The sequence below is a fragment of the Lycorma delicatula genome, chromosome 1 (genome assembly GCF_047948215.1).
Source record: "Lycorma delicatula isolate Av1 chromosome 1, ASM4794821v1, whole genome shotgun sequence".
In the NCBI taxonomy this organism is placed as follows: Eukaryota; Metazoa; Arthropoda; class Insecta; order Hemiptera; family Fulgoridae; genus Lycorma; species Lycorma delicatula.
Genome location: NC_134455.1, coordinates 27,671,760 through 27,693,283, shown reverse-complemented (window position 1 = coordinate 27,693,283; position 21,524 = coordinate 27,671,760). Strand labels below are relative to the sequence as shown.

Here is a 21,524-nt window from a genome sequence, read left to right as displayed (position 1 = left end):
AATGGATTTTCCAAACTTCTAAGATCTTCATTTTTTACATTGATAATGTACTCTCAAGATTTAAGATCATATGACATTTTTACCAAGCTAATTTGATTTTACTTAAATTAAGATAAACGATCGTTATCATTTAGAAAAAATAACAGTACTTTTAAATAATCGTATATTATAGGCCTAAAGAAGTCAAGATTAGTACAAATTAAGATTTGGGCTACTTTGTGTGCTTAGTACGTTCATGTTGTACGAAACGTTGACCGACCTAAATTGAGCCTCTGGATTCAAACAAACATAGGTACTTCCCAACTTTTATTTCTGTTTTTATGATATAAATTTATAAAACAAAAAAAAATGGCTTAGTGAATTCCGATGATATGTTAGTAAATTATAATTTACAAATTGATATGATTTCAGCAAAGATTTATAAGGAAAAAACAAACAAATTAACTCGCTGGAAGTAAAAAAAATGAAATTAAAAATTTTAATGACAAATAAATAAAATTAGAACGACAAAAATCACTAACAAAACTCTAAAAATTCAAACTTTACGCTTAGATTTAAAAAATATACATTTTTCAAAATGGAAAAACCGCGAAAATAAATCCCAGTAAAGTTATAGAATGTTTTTTTGTGAATCTGATGTAGGTTTCTCTAAAACCTTGAACCGTATTAATCTACAGCAATAAGAATAAAATACTGCACAATTATTTACGCTATCGATAATAATGCGTCACAGAACCTACCAAGGCCAAAAGTAAAAAAAAAACCTGTTTCTGTGTCGGTATCGTCAAGGAAGAATGAATGTTATTATGTGCTAGCCTACGAACAGCTTATTCAATGTTTTATACTGCGTTAGGAAAGAATATTATATGCTTCGTAAGATAAAACCACCGGGTTGGTCTAGTGGTGAACGCGTCTTCCCAAATCAGCTGATTTGGAAGTCGAGAGTTCCAGCGTTCAAGTCCTAGTAAAGCCAGTTATTTTTACACGGATTTGAATAGTAGATCTTGGATACCGGTGTTCTTTGGTGGTTGGGTTTCAATTAACCACACATCTCAGGAATGGTCAAACTGAGACTACACTTCATTTACACTCATACATATCTCATCCTCATTCATCCTCTGAAGTATTATCTAAACGGTAGTTACCGGAGGCTAAACAGGAAAAAGAAAAAAAGGCTTCGTAAAATATCCCGGTCAGATATAGCATTTTTCATACATACACATCTTTAATCTCATCCTCTGAAGCAATACCTAACAGTGGTCCTGGAGGTTAAACAAGAAGAAGAAAAAGTTTCGTAAAATAGAAATCCTTTTTTTTTGGCAAGTTGTATTCTACGTACGACGTGATAAAATATATCGACATCAAATTTATATCAAAGCGTATGCTGCTCTGCATGGACTCATAGTGTTGAAATTTATTGTAACATTCAAGGAAATAAAGGATTACAAATATAAAATAAAGTCTACCTCTCTTCGTTTATTATTTTTATATTATTTTCTATGTATGTAATATTTATAATAAAAAAATAAGAAAAATACAATTAACATTTAATGTAACTGTGACAACAAGAATCTAAAATGGCTAAGTATCTCGGCATTTCTTGTGGTGGTCCTGGGTTCTAATCCCGGTCAGGCATGGCATTTTTCATATGCTACCAATTTCCATCGGGCTAATGACCGTAGATGTTGATGCCTGATCTTTCATAAAATTAAAAAATTAAAATCCAAATAATTAAATTGCTTTTAATCAAAACAATCCGCAATTTTATGATATTGTTAAAAATAATAAACTTTCAAGGCATCCTTATTGAAAATTGATAAAGCGAGAGAAATAGGGAAGGATACAAACGAATCATGCGGCCTTTATTACGATGGATAAATAATAATCGTAAATACAATTAACAAAAAAGACTGATTTTGTACGCAGTAGTCGATTGGTATTCTCAGCTTAACGGTATTAGTTTTAAACTTCAGTTAACTTTACTGGTAATTCAATTGCTAATAAAATTCATTTTATCGAGTTACATGATAAGTTGTTGAAGCACAGGTCAAAATTTAAACCACCTGCATCTCAAAATACGATTGCCATCATAAAATACTACCTCGATAAAGTAATAAAATTCTAATTCTAATAAAAATTAATAGACAAAATAATTATTCGCGTTTTAGCAAAAAAATCTCTTTTAATAAATTATAATAATTTTACCTCCATTTTGTATCTTATAGATTAACCTTATCAGATACGAATTTACTAAATGTACTCGTCCAGAAAAATTTGTTAACCAAAGTTTAATAGAAGGATTCAGGAAAAAAGAAACCATAGATATTGTTGAATTTTAATTAAAAATTAATATATTTTAAGAAATTAAAATAAGAGAGATCGCCAAAAAGCAAAGAAATATCCAACGGATTTGTAAAGATTACGAAAAAGAGGAAAAGATATAATGGGAACCACGTTTAGAAATTTATCTGCTACATAGATAATGCGACAAGCTGTAAAACTAGATAAAGAGATCGGCATAGAAGAGGAAGAGAGAATGTAGGTTCTCATATGACAGTCCTTTTAGGAAATAAAGCACAAGATTTTCAACGGATAATATCAAATATATTATGACAGTATGTAATATTAAAAAAGACAGTAGTGAGAGTAGAAGAAAATAAGCCGGTGTCAGACCATTTGTATTAGCGACTTTCCTTTCATATTTAGATTACAGTTAAAAATAGTTTAGATTACTTTATCAAGGAAATATAAATGAAAAGTTATGGAGACCAACGTGAAATCTTAATTTACATTAAATGGCGGTTTTTCGCATTATCGTTTAACCTATCATCTCTACTATAAGATACATTTTTCAGAATTATAACTATTAACATTCAACTAGTCATTTATTCCGTATCCAACAAATAATTTATGGAAAAAATGTAGTTTATTCATATCAAATATAATTAATTCGGTTAGAAAATTATTAGGCCAAATCGAACTTTTAATTTTTAATAACTTTTTATATCCGTATCAACTACTTTCCAGAATTATACGATTACTTAAATGAACGACGATCTTAACCATTAGTAAAGTACAAACATCCCAACTATAATTTTTCACAATACTAAATTTAACTGTAATGGTAAATTTTATATTATTTTAATAAAATCTATTCTACATGGGAAAATAAAAAATCATAAAAACGTGTTCATAAAACATCAATTAAAATAAAACGTTAATTTAAATACACCTGTTAAACTTGTAATTATAGGGATCATCGTAGAAGAACGTAACATTATGTGTTAGAAGAAAAGAGTACGTCAAATCGATTTGGAAGTCCAACCCTTGTGAAAGTTTAATTTAAAATTTTAATTTATAATCCGTTTCAACTTTGTAGTATTCTCATTAAAAAATGTAAAAAAATAATTTTTCTACACGAAAAGGATGGAACCTCCAATGAAAATTTTATTACAAATATAACTAGAGTTAATGTGGTTAAAATATCCACTAATATTTCGTTAAAATTGGTCACCCGTTTTTGTGGAACTTAAACATAAAATAAATTAATTAGTATAACAGTAACACACAGCGAGAAACGATATAACGAAAAATATTTCGTATATACATACACAGACACCAAATAAGATAAGTTGTTTTTTTGCCAGTACAGATATTTTTATTTACAATCAGTCCCAATTAATCGAAACCGTAAGTAAATTTGATAACCGTAAACGAATAACACGCAAAGAGAGGTCTCATTGAAACCTTTAAAGAATTATAAGTGCATTACACATGTATACATACGTGTATATATGTAGCAGCATTGATCAAGTCCATAACATAAAAATTCAGCGAAGAAAGCACCAAGATGTATATCTCAAAGTTACACAAAGAATAAAAAAAAAACAAACCAAACGAAGAAACATTAAAAGAAAAACATAAATAAAAAATTATGAAAACGAATTAACGGGGAAACAAAACGAGATATCGCACACTCCTAAGAAAACTGTCGTAACTCAAAAAAAAAAATTTGTATTATTTCATAATTATGTGCTTAATACGGTACTTTATGTCCCAGAAGAAACGTATTAATAACAGCTGATTCGTTAGCCAGTAGAACGCGCATGTCTTTTCTTCTAACCTAGTAAGCACGGAGTATCCGATCAAGATGGTATCATTTTGTACTGCTATATGAGAATGCCGAAAATTTCCGATGAAAATCGTGTTATTCTGTTATGGAACTATATTTTGTGGTACGTTTTCCTAATTTCTTTACTACTCTTCCGTAATAAATAGTATTATTTTCTATTGCTACATTATTCCTAGGAATGTTAACGCATTTTTTTAACAGATTTGGACGAATAATGTATTATTTTGGATTATTACTGTATTTGCTGGAGACAATCTTTTATGTAACAACACCTTCCGAATAACAATGCATTATTCTGTCTTAATATTCATCGGCAAACTTACAGTACATTTTAGAAATGACTTCGATTGATAGTGTATTATTTTGAAATAACACGATGTTCATCGGAATATTAACAGTATATGTTTTGTAATAATTAACTGGCATTTATCCCGCCACCACCCCATTCCGTCGCCCTAAAGCATATAACCAAATGTCCGTGCCAAAAACGGCCACTGTGCCTCAAAAACAGTTTAACGACCAATAATCTAATAGCTCCTAGTGAGCTAATCTAATAGCTCCTAGTGAGCTTATCTAATAACGTGAGCGGACTAAGCGAGTTGCCATACACCACCTGCTTACGTGTCCCAACCGTTCACTTACAATACAATAAACAAAACCGGGAAGGCACACCACTTGTTATTATATTAAAAAGACAGTAATTTCCTGTCACGCCTTGGTCGCTGAATGCCAGCTAGTACCTGTCCACCATTTAAAGCGCTTGGAACTTTATCTGGCTGGTGGTCAGCCATTATCTCTGGATTAGCTTCCCACAGCAGCACGGTAGGAGTCATTATACTTTACCCCCTTAACTAATCTACCGATGTCGGTTGAACAACACAACCTCATCGAGGAACTCCCACACAGTCCGACAATGCGCCTCTCGCCACACTGACTCGCCGTTTATGAGCGGCCAATTTTCCCTTGACTACTAAGTTCCAGGGCCCGGTCTCTGCCCCCCCCCCCCCCAAGAGCAGGGCAGTCAAACATTATATGCTCATTTGACTGGACCTCCCCGCAGACGCACAGCTCATCAGCTGCCAGGTGGAACCGAAACAAATATTGGTTTAAATTTACATGGTTGGAGAGCACTCGGGCTCTCGTTGCTCTTAAAAACGAATGAGAGGCAAACCATTCCCCAGATACTGTATAAATCTATACAAGGACCTTCCCTTAGTTGTGGCGTGCCATTCTTGCTGCCATGCTTCCATCGCGAGGTTGTAAAACCTCCTCCGAAGGCGGGAGATGGGCAACTGTGTTCGAAATTTAGAACCGGTGTATTGAGATCACCATTCCGCTCCGGTACTGGCCCAGCTCGAAACCGCATTCCAAATACCTCGGCCTCCCTGCCTCTTCGCAATTTCCACATGGCCGCCCGAACTTTCACCACTAAATAGATTGGGAGAGCCTTTCCCAATACAGTAGTAGCCTCGTAGGAGGTTGTTTTAAAAGCACCAGTACATACAATTAAGGCTCTGCGCTGGACACTCCTTAAATTTTAAATAAGTGCTCGATTTCTATCCAACCTATGCGCCCAAACGGACGCCGCGTAAGAGGTCATACTATCGAAGACAGCTCGATACACCTTGTACAAATGACGGCCCGGCAGTCTGTAATCCTTTCGAGCAATTCTCCTAAGCTTGTGCATCACAGAGACGGCATCCGCCGCTACTTGCCTAATGTGATTGCTAAACAGTTGTCACAATAATTATTTTTTTGGCATTATTAAACGTAACATATATATTTATTTATAATAAAAATTATTTAGGATAACGGTAGGTAAGCAGTCTCAAAAAGAATTTGAATTGTTTGTTCAAGAAATTCTGATAAGCAATTTTTTATTGTAGAAAATGAGTTCCGAGTAAACAAATGTTAAAAACGGTTACTGGTAATGAAGACATACATAGTCCTGAAAAGAATAAATCTGATTTATGTACATCTAGTAACTTTGCAGAAGAGAATCTTAATATTTATTACATTAATTACCGCAATAATATTGAAGATTTCACAAGTATTTCTAATTTCAGTAATCTGATTGTTGCAAGTGACTTGGAAAATCAAAGTGACCCTGAAAATAATTCATATTCAACATGCGATAATGAAGGTAGAGACCCAGATTATATATCAACATCATCATCATTATCATGTTCCTTACGCTCAAGTAGTAGTAGTAAATTTGCTAGTGATGATGATAATACTGAAGACAATGTGCTGACTGAGAAATCTATATCTCAGAATAATCAGTTAAACAGAAATAATATTATAGTTAATGAAGCAGCTGCTGTCATTTTAAATGCAAATAATCCACAAATTTTGAAAAAGAGAACAAGAAAACCGCCTGAAGAAAAACAAAAAAATACTCGCAAACATCTTCGCAAAGAATCCGAATAGATTAAAACAAAGGCGAAATTTTAAAGAAATCATGGGAAAGAATATGTAACAGTTGGAAAAACAAAACAAATTTTTCCAGAAAAAAAATTAAAGAACCAAGTGGAGAGAAATGCAAGTTGAAATTCTTAGATAAAATAAATGAAAATGAAAGGCAACGCACGTATTTTCCATCACTACTACAATTTATCTGACATCAATCGGAAAAGAGATTTTATTTACAAACATCTGCAAACTGTTCAACCAAAATACAGATACACTAAAAATAATCTGAGAAATCTGTTTTTTTTCTGTTTCTTTTTTTACCACTTGAGAGCAACCGGTAAACGCCTAGAAGACGTTACTTCCGTCGGTCCCAAGTGACGTGGTCGAAGACTAGCCCCCCCCCCTTTGTGCAGCTTGAAGAGCTGATATTCCGACGGGGTCTCTCTTAATTCATTACGACATCCCTCCCGGTTGCCATAGTGCTCTCCCCAAGAGGGCTACCCTTCCCTTCCCTATCACTTAGTTTGGGTCCAGGTATGCACCCCACGCATACCCCCTAAATCGCGCACCCACTTCACAAACCTCGAGGGTCCTCAATGCGTCATCAAAACGTCCTGATTCAGCCATCTGCTGGACCCGAACGGCCTCAGCAAAGAGGCTGCCTCCCTGGCCCTGTACGTGTCCACGAGTCGACCTCCTGGCGGCAGAATCTTTTTCGCCAGTTCCCCCCGATTTTTTTTTTAAATTCACATTAGTGAAGTTTTACATCCACACAGTATACTTTCATTAGCTCCACTCAGTCGAAGATATATATCGTTGCCCTTCAGTGAGTTGAGGTATAGCACCTCACTTATATGTTTAGCAAGATTTATTTACCAACACAATTCAGTATACATACAACCAAGTCACTTAACATTACAAAAGAGATAAAATACAATTATTAAATTTATTATACATATTTAAAATAATGCAGCTCTATTAGTAGTTCATACTACAACACATATAGTAATGAGTTTGCACCATGCAAGAAATCTAAATCATGCATTTTATTTTATCGTTCATTATCACAAAATTCACGTATGCAAACACTTTTCCAAAGCGATGCTTGATATTAATGAGCGTTATCAACACTGCACATAGTAAAAGCTCAAAGAATGGTATGGTCGTAGAGAACAAAAGGGGAAAACACAATTCTCATAAGAAAATTTGCGGTAACGTAAAAAATGATGTCACAAATCACATAAATTCGATACCAAAAAATGAAGCCACTACCTTCGAAAACAAACATCTAAAATTTTACTGGAGGGAAAACAATTGTGGAATGCAATGAAAAGGGAAAAACCGTAGCTACAAACCACATGTACAATGACGTATTTAACACGGAATTCAACATTTCATTTTACACACCTCTTGAAGACCAACGTAATTTATGCTTCAAATATAATCAGAGCAGCGACGAAGAAAAATCACTAATAGAATTGGAGTACGATAATCACCAAAAAGAAGAAGTTCTATGAAGAACGGAAAAGGAAGAAGATAAAAAGAAAAGTGGCACGAACTTTATCGTAGCTGTCTATGATTTGCAAGCAGTTCCACAGATACCAAAAGGAAATTCTTCTATATTTTACTACAAATCAAAATTTAACTGCATGTATTTTACTGTAACAGATATTGATCACGATGATACTAGTTTCTATGTATGGCATGAAGGCGACGGTAAAATATTAATATTCTATTATTTTTTTTTTTACTTTGTTTCAGGGGAAGCGACCGCTGAGATAGGAATCAATTTTTGTACCTAATATAGCACTCACGAGGACAGCAAAAAAGGCATGACATACAAAGTAAAGGAATGATGACTTTTTAAATTTGAAGCAGAGAGAGACCAGTTTTTGTCAAAATTATGTAAACTCTGAGGGAAAAAGTGTTGTTTAATGATATTCAGGTACCGAAATCTGAGAAAAACAGTCACAGTTTTCATACAAAAGTTCTTTTGCTGACAAAGGTTTCCAAACAATTACTTTAGAACACAAGTCGATCAGAAAAAGGGGAACAATTTCAGATGTCAGAAGTCATTGGTAAAGCTTATAAAATTAAACTACGATTACAGGATAATAAAGCAGACCTTATATTTTTGCTTGAAAAGGGATTTATCCCAACATATTACAGCTTATTTTAATTTCAGAATTTTTTAATACCTTTTTAATATGGTTTGAATTTATTTAAAAAACTTTAATTTTTGGAGTTTTGAAATGTATTTTGTATTACTTAGTAGAAGTTTTTTCGTCTTCAATAATTTTTGTCATTTTATTATTAATAATTCATCTAAATTTTTTTTTTAATTTTAGAATTTTATGCTGTTTGCATTTTTTAAGTGAATTCACTTAGAATATGCACATATTCACTTAGAAAATGCAAATGTTTGGATGTTTTATATTATTTTCCAGAAAAGATCGATTTTTTGTTTTTATTGTTTCAAAAACATACTAAACATTTACATAAAACAACGTGCTGCACAACAGTTAATTATTATTTAAGGCGCTTTGTATTTGTAAAGATTTTTTTCTGTTATCTGATATTTTTCGAATCGATTAAAGAATTTTGAATAAAAATATTGCAGAGTTATTTTTATCAAAATTTATTAACCTTGTACAACTGGTTTATTATGAAGTGTACTGGCTTTAAAAAAACGTTTTCCGGAAAATCCGCTTCAGTAGCAGATACAGTATATGCCAGAAACATGTTATTATTACAGAGTAATAACATATCTTTATTCTTTACAGAGAAAGTAATTATAACCATGTACGAAAATGTGGAAAAAAGTAATTTACAAATTAAAGAAGTTAAACTTTCATAACTTACAGCTTAGACCCAAATTTATATGCATCAAGAATCTTTATTTTCTCCTGAAAAATTCACTACTTTTGAGTTATGACAGTTTTCTTAGGATATTTAAAAGAACGGTCCCATTGTAGTGGATTCACCCAAATCTCGAAGAGACTCATAAATCCAATACGTGTAGCCACTTTAGCTGCCAAACGTCCTCGTTATTATTCAGGAGGTTAATTTCGAGGCAGCTCACATAAGAGCTGGCTATAAATAATATAGATGAGAAAACATCATTAACACGACACACCTCCGGGAACACCGTTGGGTATTACTTCAGAGGATGAGATGAAAATGCCATGCCTGACCGGGATTCGAACTCGGGACCTCCGGATGAAAGGCCGAGACGCTGCCAGTCGCGCCACAGAAGTCTTTTATTAACTTAACTTAACATTATTATTATTATCTTCTACTCTTCAATAGATGTAGTTGATAATAAATTAATCAAACATTTTTTTGAAAAGTAAATAATACTTTTTATTTCATCGGACTCATGAACGGATCCAAAATTTTATAGGGACATCAAAATGTCAGTTAAATTTCGTCAGTATTTAAAGTATTAGAGGTATGTATATGAAGTACTAAACTACTTCAAGATTAATCAATAAAATCTAATTACGATATCATCACTCTAAACAACATTTTCATTAAGCGGCTATAATTACAGTACAATAATAATTTAGTAGTCACAAGGCTACCTTCAAGCTCATCAACTTAATTATCCGATGCCATTCAATACCAAACATAATGATTTTTGAGAAAATAAATTAGAAACAATTAATTAAATTGACACATACACACATCCAGTTAAATTAAAGATTTCGTTATATTATTAAAAGTAAACTAGCCTAGCCTCAGCGGAAATGTGGAAATTTAATAACGGAAAGGTGTCAATTTTTTACTTTTACATCGGAAATGTTGATGTTATATCTTTGTAACCAATTTTCCGATTTTAAAAATTCAAACGGGGTATTTGCTAGTATAATAAAAAATCACGATGGAACCAAACTAGAACAAAAAAAAAAAAACAATGTTTGTCAGCAATGTTTTTTTCGCCAATCGTGGTTTTTTTTTTAATAATTATCTATTGTTTTATTTTTTATTAATAAAAATAATCTTTAATTATCGCTGTTATTTTTTCATGATTAGATTGCATTATTAAATTAGATTTGGATTCTCTTTAGGACAAATAAATAAAAATTTTAACTTCAGTTTTTGTTTTTTGAACAATTCTTTACCGTTAATTATCACTGTTATTAATCTATAAGACTTATGAATTGTACTGATTTGTAATTAGTAAGTCGTATGATTTTACGAATCTTCAAAATCATTGTTCAATCGATTGTTGTATGATTCGTAAATAATTATAATTATCATTATTTAGTTAAGTATTTTGATAATTAAAATATTTTCAAAAGTAATGAGTAGTTAATATTGAAATTAGCGATTAGTTGGTTTAATATTACCCTGACATAATTAAAATATACTTTTTTAGGTTTAAATTAATTATGCCACTAATAATAACGGAATATAACCGGAAGATCATTTTTATTTTATCTTTTATAATTTTATTTTGTATTCAGAAATAAGGCATCGATCTTGTGAATAAAACTAGATTTAAAGTTAACCCTAACAACTTCTAAAGAAACATTATCTAGTATTCCAGTCTTCCGCCCCACCGAGTAATTCTTAAGTTGCAGCATTAATTTCCTCGATCGGACCTATTTTGAATTTTTTTCAGGCAGAATGAAATTCTTAGCAGAAACAGATGAAACTACAAGTACCAAGGCAAAATCATTTATTACATAGTAAAAGCACAGTGCGGTGACCGATTTATTACTGAGATTTGGCTTATGGTGACTTTAATTGCAAAAGCTATTATTTCCGATTTTTTCTGATTGTGAATAATTTATTAATGGATTAAAATAGACATATAATAATAACTGTTATAGTAAAATAACAGTTTAGAAACAATATAATTACCCACGAAAGATTCTTCGCAAGTAAAGATCACAATATAATTAATTTTATCAGATTGTCAGTTTAATTATATGCAAAATAAATAAATTTAATAATAGAACAATTATTATGTAGTTATAAGCATCGACTGAGACTTAATAAACATTAAGAATGAATATTATAGCTACAGATAAACAAATTATATTCTGAATAAACCTCAAAAATTCCATTAAATAAAAATTGGAATTTAAGAAGAAAATTCAAAATTAACAAAAATAATCGGCATAATTTTTTTTTCTGTTGTTTGACAGATGGCACACACTAAGTGCAGTTATTCCAAATTTATCTATTGAAATAGGGTTAGGTGTTCATGTTTATACACTAATATTTTAGTAACATTGATATTAAACCTCTGACAGATAATTCATAACGAAACATCAATGACGGCTTTTAGATAAAAAGGTCTGCTGTTAGTTCAGCTGGTATTATAAAGTCCGGTCCAATAATAGTACTAATTCAGCTGAATTCAATTACATTTTAAAATAGGAAAATAAATATTAAACTTCAAGCAAAAATTGTAAGAAAGAGTGGTTGTTTGAATGGAAGACTGTTTATATACATTTTGAAAAGAACAGTATACAAACTTTATTTTTTTAATTTTGTTTAACACAATCAAACAGAGTAACATATAAAAGGAAATTGATTATAATAATTACCGATTCTCTTTACAATGTATAGAAATTGTGGTTCTACAGTAAATAGTATTAATTGTTAATATTCATGAATCATCATCTGAATGTATTTCTGCACGAGTAATATAGTAAGTTGGTATTTCACAGAATAGCTTGCCTAATTTTAATCTAATATGAGATCTGAGTTGAGTCATGCTTTATTTAACAACATTATTCAAACAAAGATCACAGTTTTAAATATTATCGAGTGAAATTTTAAAACTTCAAATGTTTTAAACAGCGAGTTATTTCACGTCCGTTCTAAACAAGAAATGTTGTCCGTTTAAAAAAGGTTACTGTATTTTTTGGAACCTGTAATTTCTTTCCGATTAAGGTAATAACACAGTAAAAAATATTAATTTACAGCTGTATTCATGCATGAAATAAAACTTTAACATGCAATAATTATAATAATTTAACTGCAATTTCTAATACAAAGAACAAAGAATATTTGTTTTTATCAGTAATAACATGTCTACAAATTACGTAATGCTTATAAATACTCGCCGCCTATCGTAAACTTTTTCTATATAATTCTATGACTCACGCGTCTCTGTTCATATCATTACTTAAAAAATACTGATCCAGAAAGTTTTATTTATTCATTTGTATATTATTTTAATGCGACATATTTTCGTCATGCTTGTGTTTTATGTTTACCGGTACATTTACAGTTACACTCCAGTCGCTAATGACTATTTGCGATACGACTATAAATAAAAAATAAAATTAAAAAAAAAATTATTTTTAAATTTTATTTAAAAATAAAATTAGCCGATTTTAGTTGCGGTTTTGTTTTTGATACACATTAATCTGATTACAATGATCTTCATTCTACCTTATTCAGATATACATTCTATACCTTAAATAAAAATCCGGCTTGAAACAAATTCAAACTTTTTAGAAAAACTTTTAAAATATGCATTTATGTTGTATAAGAGTAAATAAACGGAAAGGCCAAACAAACACAGAAAGGAGGCGGCAGTTTTTTTCGGTAGTTGCTGAGAGCATCGAATGATAAATGGATAGTCGGCCTGTTTAGTTTAATAAGAACTTAATCGTGTGCCAGCCTTTGAATTCTAATTAAATGATAGCAATGGGGAAGTAAAGATGAATTTTCATTCTTCTTCATTTTAGTAAACTATGACAGTGTTCTTTTGAACCATGATATTATTTGAGTCGCAGTATGGAATATGAGAATTTTAAACAAGAACATGAGGCTGGACAGCTTAATAAGGGTATTATATCTTTATCAACACAAAATCAATCAGACTATGAGAAATGTAGACGTACAATAATAATACGACAGAGACAATGAATATCCTACTATTAACTACATAAGGGAATTATTTTATTAGGGATAGATTTAAAACCCAACACCTACTTAACGACGTCTTACAAATTTATACGTGTACAATTTCAGCAAATGATAGTGGGATATAAAAGATGTATGAAAAAACAAATAACTTATATTTCAACATCGTGATAATACTTTTGAATTATTGAGACTTACTTTCAAAATTAATGGAGCTGTATTTCCCACAATTCTTAGTTAATTATTACTTCCTTCTTTAGAGTAGGTTTAGGAATTTTATGTTCCTATTTAAACAGGAAATTTTACATTATTATTTATCATTAACAGCAAGGCTGTCAGGAAATCTATAAAAAGAGGTAGTGATAATTAGCTTCAAAAGATCTTTGGAGGAAAATTGAACATTCATTATTAAATAATATAATCATGCGTGCTATAAATGATGGCAAGTTAAGAATAATAGAATACTGGAGTAAAGTAATAAGGGAAAGATGGGACAAAAATAAGAGTTTGGGATTGGTGAAAAAATAAAAGAGATCTTAAGTATTCAGGAATTTGTAAAAAGCGTTAAACACTCTTTTTAAAATTCATGAATGATAGAGATATAGATGGGTGTACCCAAATTAAATGGGGTGATATCTGATAAATAACAAAATTACAACATAAAAAATGGATTATGAAATACATCCAGAAGTAGACACCAATCTTACAATTATCTAGTCATAAAAAATTATGTAGGTCACAATTTTATGATATAAAAAAGTAGACTGGGACCAAACAGTTGAACTATACAAAATTAAATAATATTGATGTAAAGGCAATGCTTGAGCAAACCATAGCAATGAATAAGGAAATTGCAACAAGAGATGCTACTGTAGAAAATTAACAAAAAAGATTCAAAAAGGACATAACTAAGGTAGAATAAAATAAATAATTATAGGAGTAGATTAGTGTAGCAGCTACCACACAACCACTTTATGTATTGGGTTACAAACACATTCATACACAACACCTCTAATAACCCAATTTCACTTAAAGATCTGTTTTTAGAATTATATTTCAGGCTATTCAACTAATCCATACCACCTGAAAATCACACAGAAGAACTGATCGTTATAGAATACCAAACATGTACAAATTCGTATAACAGTATAATTAATGATAGATTTCTACACAAAATAAAGTAAATAAAAAGTATCAGCAAAGTTAACAAAAACAAGAAATATATATAAGTAATATAAACAAAGATTTACAGAAAATAAATTTGGAAATTTTAAAAAACTGTGCTTAATTTGATATTCAGAAGAAATCAAACCATGTCATTACACAGAAAACACAATTATTTAACAAACAATATTCCTGAAGTATACAAACTGAATAATAGTTCAGTTTACATATTTCCAAATGCACAATGTTTTACAATATACAAATATGCAGCTTCAATAAAGTTATAATAAACAATTAAGAGTCCTCAATGTAGTAAACACTTACCTACCAGCTCATAGATCTAATCACAAATTCACTAACATTAATATTGTTGACATATATCTAATATTAAGAACATGAAATACAAAAATATATAAAAATAATTACATTAAATGATGTAACACAATCAAATCTAATAAAATTTACAACATTCTATGTATGTATTTTTACAACTTAATAAACTTTCTACCCCTAACACCAGCTAACATCAGGGTTGAATAGCAACACCATTCACTAAGATGTATTGCAGTAACTGAAGTAACTGATACTGATGATGTGAGGTTTAAAATGTTACATTTAATAAATTTGGCCCAGTTTGTTGTTAAATCATGTTAGTTCTATGTAAATTTTAATATGTCATACGTAGAAGATAATTAATAAATGCATAAAAATATGAGGTACAAGGTATACCGCATAACATGCAATTAATGTAGGTACAGAATTGGCCTATGTATAAAGGAATCAATTATAACTCTGATTAATCTTGTAAGTCAAGATGAAAAAAATTAAAGCATGATATTTGTAAATTTTGAGACATTTGTTAATGTGAAGAGAAACAGAAGCTTTAAAAATTAAAAATTTTTGGGTTGAAACACAGAAAATAACGAGTTATTAATAATAAAGGTGGCAGTGATCGGTAACAAGTAGAATACCAAAAAAGAAAAAGCCCTAATTTAAAAAGAAATGAAGAAGTTTATTTTCATTAAAAGAGGAAACAAAAATTTGAAAGAAAAGTTTAAGAATTGATTTGTTAACCGTTATTTTATCATATGAAAGAGAGCCACAGGTACTATTGGGAATGCAATTAATTTTTTTTTTTTATTTTTTTTTATTGTTATACACTGTGTGAAAGTTAAGTTCAACAGGCATAATGGTAGCAGGTGACCTACCATGACTCATAAGATTAATAGCCATCTTAAGGCATATGAATCGGTTCTTTCAAAAAATGACGTAATTTTTAAAATTAATATAATTTCGATGAAAACATTACAGACTAATATTAAAGTTATTCTACGATTTGACTCATACACCATTGTTTGCCTCGTTACTTCTTCGTAGTGCGGTTAATTTAATGTTTGATAATAATAAAAAATAAATATATGTATTTTTAAAAATACATATAGTAAAGAGAAAATATGTTCTACATTTTGTGATGACTAAATATACTATACGAAAATATAATTATATTTATAAAAAAAAACAACAAATAATATGTTCGGTTAAAGTAAAAATTAAGCATCAGTAATGTAATTAACGATTTACGTGTAAAAACATTAAGTAAATAAAACAACAGTGTATTTTAAATTGCCATAGCTTACCTGAACGACAAACTGTGAGGAAAATTAAACACAAAATTGCATTGTGAATCTCCATTGCGGAAGTGTTACAATAAAGAGAGGTAATCTGAACCTGTAAAATTCACCAGACAACGACCAGAACTCAACGACGTTTGCCTAACCTTTGTTGTCATCTGGCTTGATTACTGCGCACGCACAATGTCCTTCACTCCTACCACCACCACCACTACAACCCCTTCCACAGAATACGCCGATTTTTTAACAGCTCGGAGCTAAAGAAATTTTTTTTAAAAATCAAGGAAAACTGTTACTAAAATCGTAAGTTTGTTAAAATAATTATTTTAAAGTTTCTGTACTCTAGGGGACGGGATCTATACTATATATATATATATATAAAACAATAATAACATAAACATATTTATTTGGGATGATCAAACTGATTTCGTTTGTAACAAAATCAAACCATAGTCTCTGCTTAGAAGCGTCTTAATGAAACGCTAAGCATACCTTCACTCTTAAACATTTATTATGACTACGTATACTCCCGTTTAAAGTATAATATCGTCTCTTGGGGTTCCCTCAAAAAATCACTAAGGTCTACAGGATCATTTTTTGGCTCCCATAATTGTGTAGAACAGTATTTAGAAATTTTAATACCCAATCCTTCCAAAACAGACAGTAAAACTACTTCAACGGGTATAACTAAACAGAATTCTTTGGCCTACCAGAAAGAAAGAGCTTTATCACCTTTCCGCATATATTTTTAATAAATTTATATAATATATTTCTATAATAGCAGTAATATCTAAGCTGATTTGTTGCTTATTTGTATTGTATTTTAGGAATTTTAATACAACATGACTCTCAAATTGTCCACTGAAATAGTTATCAAGTTAATGAACAGTTCTAATCTTGAAATGCTGTACTGATCTTTATTGGATATGTGCCTCACTAAACATAAATGAGAAATATAAAAATTACATATTCCTTGGTACAAAGAATGAGTTGTACCAACTTTACTGAAATAAAGTGGGATGAATTAAAAAAAAAACACTAATTTTTTACACTGTCAGCTGCTTTAGGGGTTTTACAGTTGATTTTTTCATTGCTCCTGTTTTGATTTCCTTGAAATATGTAAGAGATTTTTTTAAATAGATATAAAAAAATATTTCTATGTATTACTAACCTACTAAAACGTTTTATTTTTATCTCAATATTAAAAAATTTGTGACATTTCTCATATATAGTTTACAGTAAACAGCATCATCAATAACAGCGTTCTTTACTTCGTTCAAGGAAGTAAAAACGTAACAAAGGAAATTTTGTGCCATTTTAGACAAGGTTTTATTTTGTAGTTTTCTTCTGTTTGGTAAGCTGCTGACATTCCCAAATTGAAAAATTTAAGATAATTTGCTTTTATTTACTTATTTCTCTTCTTTTTTTTAATTTCTTTTAAAGAGGTGGAGGAACCCCATTTACGGGCGCCTAAGCTGTGTTGGGCTCGCTAACAGATTCCGCCAGTTATAACCAAGGGCGTATGTACACCTGCGCACTACCGACTAAACCTCTACCCCTAGCTTCCCCTTTCCTGGGACTACTTATAAAACATTTCATCAGAAGAAGGGGGGGAACCGCACTCACACACAGTCATAACAATCCAACAATGACACATACCACACAAAGAACATTACTGGAAGCAACACAAACAGCACATCAAATACATATACCGACAACAAGAACATGTAGAAAACAGGACAAGCTACTAACATCCACAACACCCACGCGTTACACACCCACACAGCCGTCAAGACAAAAATCTTAAATAGTCACACCACTTACCATCTGATAGTGGCTACTGCCACTATCAGACACACGAGCAGAGTGCCCCAGCCTCATCGCACTCAGGCAACCCCCATACGTACGGGGGGGCCCCCTAGGCACAGCCAAGGGCCTGTCCGCTCTCGCACCCTCCGGCGCCATTCTTTTCTGCAGGACTCCTCATATAATTGGAGCTTCCTCATGACCGTCCTGACAAATCTTTCCACAGTCTTCCACTGTGCCTCACCTTGTAATAGGACTCGTAGGGTATCTTAAGGATGAAACATGTGCTCACGTCTCAGGTTGCCGAGCATCTCTCTACCCTCTATGGCGAATCGCGGACACAAAAAGAAAACATGTTGGGGGCTCTTCCACCTCGCACTTCAGACATTTTTCAGAGTGATCGAGGCCAAATCTATACAAATAAGACCTGAATGTAATTAAACGTGTTTCGTACGTCCAGTGTAACTAGGACGCAGATCCTACCATCCCCTCTCCTCAAGGCTCTTCCCGCCAGGTCGCAGACAGCAGCCACAGCATCGACGGCGGACTTACCCCGGCGAAATTCATACTGATTCGCGGAGAGCCCGCCCTGCTCTTCCAGTACACCAACTATCCTTTGCTGAACCATACGTTCCAGTACCTTCGCTAGCGCATCAATCATCGCCAGCAGCCGGTACGAGGAGGGAAGTGCCAAATCCCTCGCCGATTTAGGAACTAGCACCAACCGCTGACGTTTCCATCTGCCAGCAAAAACTGCCTCGTTAAGACAGGCGTGGTACGTCTCTAAAAACGCTTCTGACTCAGTCCGTGCCGCCACCTTGATAACCATAATAGGTAGGAATCCGGGCCAGGAGCCCTGGCCGACGATATTCGTGTGATCGCGGCCTCCAGTTCTGCATCGGTAAACAGCAGTGCAGTCCCAGCTGCGCCTCTTACCTCTGAGAGTAATTCGTCCCCCGAGGGGAAGAGCCCATCAACTATGTTCAGTACTTCTTGCGGACACTTCATTACTGTAGCTCTAGGTCTTACTGCTTTCTTCACTAGAACCACAGAGGGCGTCCCCCACGGGTTCGTCTCCACTTCCTCAATTAATTGAGTCCAACATTTTCTCTTTGACTGTACGATGAACTTAGCAAGCTATCTTCTCTTTTTCTTATACAGCTCAGCGTATACGACTTTCACTGAATACAATACGCCCTTGTCATACGCCTTCTAGCCCGGTGACATTCTTCTCGCTTCCTTGCTATATCGGCAGTCCACTAATATGCAGGTGGACAACCCCAGCAGACGTACTTACGTGGGAGTACTTCGCAGGCTTCTTCAAGACAATCGGCAAGACATGTGGCCTTCCCCTCCGCCGTGGAGACCCCGACGTACTGCACATAGGTCAAGCCTTCGGTAAAAACCCCAGGGTCGAAGTCCCTGGTCCTCCAGCCCGTTAATATAGGTGGTCCGTCATCACCAGCTCCGGTGCCAGCGATCGTAATCAAAATCGCTTGATAATCTCTGGTCGTGTGGCCTTCCCACACTCTCCAGTCTGCAATGCGGGCAGCAAGCTCAGGGGAGGCAAAAGTCACGTCGATTATAGAGCCCAAGGGTCCTCTCCGAAATGTATATGCATCGCCAACATTTAGCACTACTAAATCCAGTGCCGCAGTCATGTCCATAAGCACCGAACCTCTTGCGTTTGTCCTGGCAGATCCCCACTCGGTCGACCAGGCATTAAAATCGTCTGCCACCAGCACTGGTCGACGTGTAGACATATCCCTCAGCATAGTAGTTAAAATCTCTTTATAACATTCCATGCTGATGTTTACTTCTCATAGGATTAAAATTAAAAAACCCACCGGGTTGGTCTAGTGGTTAACGCGTCTTCCCAAATCAGCTGATTTGGAAGTCGAGAGTTACAACGTTCAAGTCCTAGTAAAGCCAGTTATTTTTACACGGATTTGAATACTAGATCGTGGATACCGGTGTTCTTTGGTGGTTGGGTTTTAATTAACCACACATCTCAGGAACAGTCGAACTGGGAATGTACAAGACTACACTTCATTTACACTCATACATATCATCCTCATTCATCCTCTCAAGAATTATCTAAACGGTAGTTACCGGAGACTAAACAGGAAAAAAAATGATTAAAATTAAAAGAATAAAAAAATAATTGCATAAATCTATTTAAATTGTGTTTATTACGTGGCATTAGTTTTATTATTATTTAATTGTTTCATTTTTCCTTGTTAAAAATTTGATAGAAATTTTATAAAAAAATAACTAGTAAGGAATGAGAAACATTAGGGCAGAGGCAATGAGAAAAAGTTGTACTCGGATATCATGATTTGTACTCGGTAGCGATGGGGTATCAAAATCTAGTGGGACACTACGATTTTACGAGATTGCCTCCCTGCTGAAACAGGGGAAGACTATTCAGTAAAACAATTCATTCCAGACCAAAACAGAAAACCGGACAGAGTAGGGGATAGAAAAAACGGCACACGACCAAGACAATGCCTACGAAAAAATGAAAATAACAATTATCGAAATTGTTATTATTTTTTTTTTTTTTAATTCAAAGACTTGGCAAACTAAATCAAGAAATAATAATTTTAATTAAAGATAAGCAGAAGCAAGTCTTGTGTCTGTTTTATTGTAATCCATCAGTAAGGATGAATTTCAGTTATGTTTTCCAACAATTCTTTAACTTACATTCCTTCCTTCATTGAAAAACATCTATTCTCTTGAAATTGTCTACTACTTATTTAGCGTGTGGCCCCAAAACACAACACCAATTTCAGTCAAAAATTATAAACAAAGATTTAACAAATTAATATATGCTATTGATTCTGGAGTCGCCATCAAGAAATCTTCAGGATTTCCTTCATAAGCTGTCCTAGGGCAAACTTCTGTGATGTGTTTAACAGTTTGATTTTCAGCACACTCACAAACGGGCATCGGTGTTTTACCGCATTTATACAGGAAATAGGCGCACCTACCATGCTGAGTTCGTATTCTGTTTAACGTTGACCATGTCTTACGTGGCATGTCAAAACCCGGCGGCCTTAGAGTATATTTCACTAAACATTGAACCTATCCAGAATAACTTTTAGGCTTAGCTTTCTCATAAATGTCATTTTCAACATCTCGACAAACATTTACAGTCAATTTATCATCTCATACATGTCGCAAAGAATACTTTGATGTACTTTTTTCATTAAGTATTACATTTGTATAATCCTGTGCCAGATGAAGTACATTTTACAATACGCCATCTATTTCACCGACAGACAGAAGTATTATTACAGTAGTAGACAATAGAATTATCTACTACTTATCTACAACAGAATTTGTCAGAGGATATATGATGTTACCCCAATTGAACAAGCAGGCTTTAGACCAAAACGAAGTTGCACCGACCAAGTTCTTTCGCTCTCAACGTACATTGAAGCGGGATTCCAAAGAAATCTTAAAACCTCTGCTGCATTCGTTGA

The 21,524-nt window shown here is 32.9% G+C and overlaps 1 protein-coding gene across 1 annotated transcript in view; it reads right to left on the bottom strand.

Annotated features, from left to right (window-relative positions):
* The window catches only part of LOC142334184 (uncharacterized), a 38,151-nt gene extending 21,748 nt beyond the window's left edge, over nucleotides 1-16,403 (bottom strand). Inside the window, exon 1 of the mRNA XM_075382001.1 lies at nucleotides 16,237-16,403. Within this exon, the coding sequence (XP_075238116.1) occupies nucleotides 16,237-16,291 (55 nt within the window). The 5' untranslated portion in view covers nucleotides 16,292-16,403. The remainder of the gene's footprint in view (nucleotides 1-16,236) is intronic.
* Nucleotides 16,404-21,524: the final 5,121 nt, after the last annotated feature.